This window comes from Culicoides brevitarsis, chromosome 1 (assembly GCF_036172545.1).
Source record: "Culicoides brevitarsis isolate CSIRO-B50_1 chromosome 1, AGI_CSIRO_Cbre_v1, whole genome shotgun sequence".
NCBI lineage: Eukaryota > Metazoa > Arthropoda > Insecta > Diptera > Ceratopogonidae > Culicoides > Culicoides brevitarsis.
In genome coordinates this window covers 11,783,430-11,787,013 of record NC_087085.1, presented here as the reverse complement: position 1 = coordinate 11,787,013, position 3,584 = coordinate 11,783,430, and the positions used below count along the sequence as shown (strand labels likewise).

The window sequence follows — 3,584 nt, the reverse complement described above, 5'->3', positions numbered from 1 at the left end:
AATAATTTTGTGTCTAATTATCAAAAACATCATATCGAAAAATATTACAACAAAATACGGATAAATAATAATTATTGTAACACTCTTATATTTAATTAAATATTAATAATAATAATAATTTTGTCCCGCGATAAAATATACAAAAATAAATCCTTGTTAATTTTTGAGTAGGTACGTGTGTGGCATCCGATGAACGAACGAACGAGCGAGTGCATTACATGCATTTTAAACATTAACTTTTATTATTACAAAATTAACATACAATTAAATTGGATATTGACAAATAATATTGTATTGTGGCGCACATGCCGAAAAAAAAAAACGTAAAATAATAATTGGCACAGTGGCATACCTTATTCCATTTATTATTTGTGATCCAATTGACAAACAAAAAACCAATTAATTACAAATCCCAGCAGGATGAATTTTTGTCGTATATGCGCGTTCGTGTGGCGGTCTGCAGAGTAAATCCGACATTTCTTTGTTTAATTTGTATTGATTTATAATTTATGCAGAGATTTATTGTGCGGTGAATGGGGATAAATTTTCGCAAAAATTTTACATTTATTGTTTTTAACCGAAATTTTCAAATGGAAATTCATTGTTTTGGCAATGGCATGGCACACGGGTCTATTTGTCTAAATAGTTCGGTAAAGTTAATTAAGACAAATGCCAATAATGACCCGATGAAGGATCCTAATTGCGTGACGCTGCCAATCCAGATGAGAGAACGTCCTGCGATGTCGCGAAAAATTGCCGTAATTGCTAAACGGATGAAACTTTGAATCGCCACGAGGAAGACCCATGAAGTTACCTGTAATGGGAAAAAATGGTTCAAGGTCAAATTAAGGTCAGTAGAATTATTTTTTTTAAATTTCAAGCAATTTTCAGCTATTTAAGTCTTTTTATTATGAAATTAAAAAAATTTAAAAAAAAATTATAAATTATTATCAAAAAAAAAGCTTTCAATTTTAGGAAAAGACTAAATTTTGGTAAAAAAAAAAAAATAAATTTTATAGGAAAGTTTTTAAAACATTTTAAATCTTCAATAATATTTTTTTAATTTCCATAATTTGGTTGAAATTTGGTCAATAAGCCAAAAATTAATTGAATTTTGATTCATTCTCGAACTTAAGGTTAACTTAAAAGATTTAATTTTTTTAGTTCTTTCTATTAAAGCTAAATTTACTGTAATAAAATTTGAAAAAAAAACTTAAATTAAATAAAATTAAATTTAAAAAAAATTAATTAAATTAAATTAAAATTAAAATTATTTTTAATTTTAAATTTTAATTTAAAATTTAATTATTTTTTTTATTTTAATTTTATTTTATTTTATTTTCATTTTTTTTTTTTTTAAATTTTTTTTTTTTTGAAAATTTTATGAGCCTAAAAAAATTTTTTTTTGTTTGAAAAATTATTAAAAAAATCATAAATGAACTTAATTTCAAACTCAATCTTAAGTCAAAAATCAATTAATTTTGTTTTAGAAAATTTTTCTTACCACAAGAAAGGCTCCAATTGTCGTTCCTGCAAACGGCGTGGGAGTAATTAATGCTGTAGCAAACACATATGCCACAAAAACGACACTCACAAGTGCCAGACCGGTAATAATGCGTATTGATTTATGTGGGATGAAATAAGCGACAAAATACGCCGTTGGATTCACGATTGAGGTTAAGGTGACGGTTAAATGATATGCAAAGCTCCCATATGGCAAACACGAATAACTCTGAATACTTGGCGACAGGCCATTCGTGAACATACAAACGACGCCCAGCAGCACGAGGCAATACACATAGTTGAATCTCGACAAAGTCCTCGTATTTGTCGCATTGTAAGAATCATCAATTTCCGTAAAATGTTGCACTCGTTCGCCATTAAAGTGTGGCATCAAATGCAAACACAAGAACGAAACGACACTCAGTAGAAAAATACTCGAAACAAATCCAAAATACGTTTGAACCCCAAAAGCCGGTTGAGGAGGCGTCAAAATCGTTCCATTTTTACCGCAAACAGGATCGCCGCCAACGCCTTGAAGTAAAGCCACAAGACTCGGAAGTAGCCCGCTCAATCCCTCGCCAATGAAAAACGTAACGAGATAAACTTCCTTGAACTTTCCGATGTACGGCAGAAACAGCACGGAACTGACACACCCAACGATCGCGAAAACGAAGATAAGAACGAGCAACGTCACACTCCGTTCTTTGCCAAAGAGAAATGCCGTTTGGTTGTACGTGAATGTAAATAGCAGCGACGCGATCATGCCTAATGCCAGTACGATCGTTATCGCTGTCGCATCTTTGATCCATTTTTGCAGGAAACTGTACGCAAGGGCACCGACATTTCCGAGTTGAATCACGATCACGATGAACGACGGAAGAGACCATTGCTCCGGAGCCGTTGTCACCAACAAGGGAAGTTGAATGTAAGTCGCATTCACTCCAAGCCACGAACTGATCCCGAAGAAAATTACAAAAGTATGAAGTAGGATGGAGCCTTTAATGGACAATTTTTGTGCTTCATGCCGGATTTTGGTAAGTAAGGGTCTTTTTTCATCACGTGTCAGTTCGTTATCACAACTAAAAAAAATTAAATTAAATTTTAATTAAAAAGAAGATCAAAACTTACTCGTTTCCCAACATTTTTCCAAGTTGCAACGTTACGGGCCACATTAATAATTCTAAATAAAATTTAAAGTAACCAAGTTTCCATTTCCAGAACGATGTTGCTTGCCACAAAATCTAAACAAAACTAACGAGAGAAATCTTATTTTATTATCTCATTGTCAAAACATGATAGTGCTGGTTCAGTTTAGTTCATAGTTTCCGTACGCGTACCGCAAATGATATTCTTATTCATTACTATTTGGTACACAAACAAGGCAGGGAGATAGTAAAAGTTCAATGTTTCACTTAGTTTTTAATTTCTCAAAATAGAATTACCCGAGAATTGTTAATTTACTTTGTGATAATATAATAACAGTAACGAGTGAAATTCCCTTATTATATTAGAAAATGTCATTTATTTACTAAATAGTGCAATTTTCATTCAGGCGACATCGCAAAAGCGACCAATGAACGAAAGAGACTTTCAGATTCTGTTTATTTATTTATTTAATCTAATTGCATGAATGAATCAGATAAAGTACTTACGGAGCAGACAAGACGTTCAACATTAAGTTTTGTGTTTGTCGTGTGACGTTTCTAATGAGAATGACCCAATTTTAAGGGGACTTTAGTGTTTTACGTGAATTTCTTGGAAAAGGTGCATTTCTTGTAGTTTCATGTGAGACTTAAGTAATTTTAAGAAGATTATTGAGCTGAAAGATAGAAAATTATTATTTAAAAACAAAAAATTTTAAAATTTTGTATAAAAGATTTTTCATATTTTTTTTTGTTTCTATAAAAATAATTTGTTTTCTGTTTTAATTTCAAGTCAAATTTATTAATTAATTTTAATATAAAATTACGAAGATAAAAAAATTTAATTTTTTCTCACAAAAAAATTTATTAAAAAAATATTTTTTTTATTTATTTAAAAAAATTAAATATTAATATATTTTTTAAATTTCTTATTTCATT

The 3,584-nt window shown here is 30.2% G+C and overlaps 1 protein-coding gene across 1 annotated transcript; it reads right to left on the bottom strand.

Annotated features, from left to right (window-relative positions):
• On the bottom strand, positions 1-2,722 carry LOC134826944 (solute carrier family 52, riboflavin transporter, member 3-B-like). The gene is made up of 3 exons (XM_063839456.1): positions 2,632-2,722; positions 1,505-2,582; positions 1-814 (listed from the first exon to the last, which is right to left on the bottom strand). Exons 1-3 carry the CDS (start codon positions 2,673-2,675, stop codon positions 599-601), a joined length of 1,338 nt encoding a protein of 445 aa, XP_063695526.1. The 5' UTR covers positions 2,676-2,722; the 3' UTR covers positions 1-598.
• Positions 2,723-3,584: the final 862 nt, after the last annotated feature.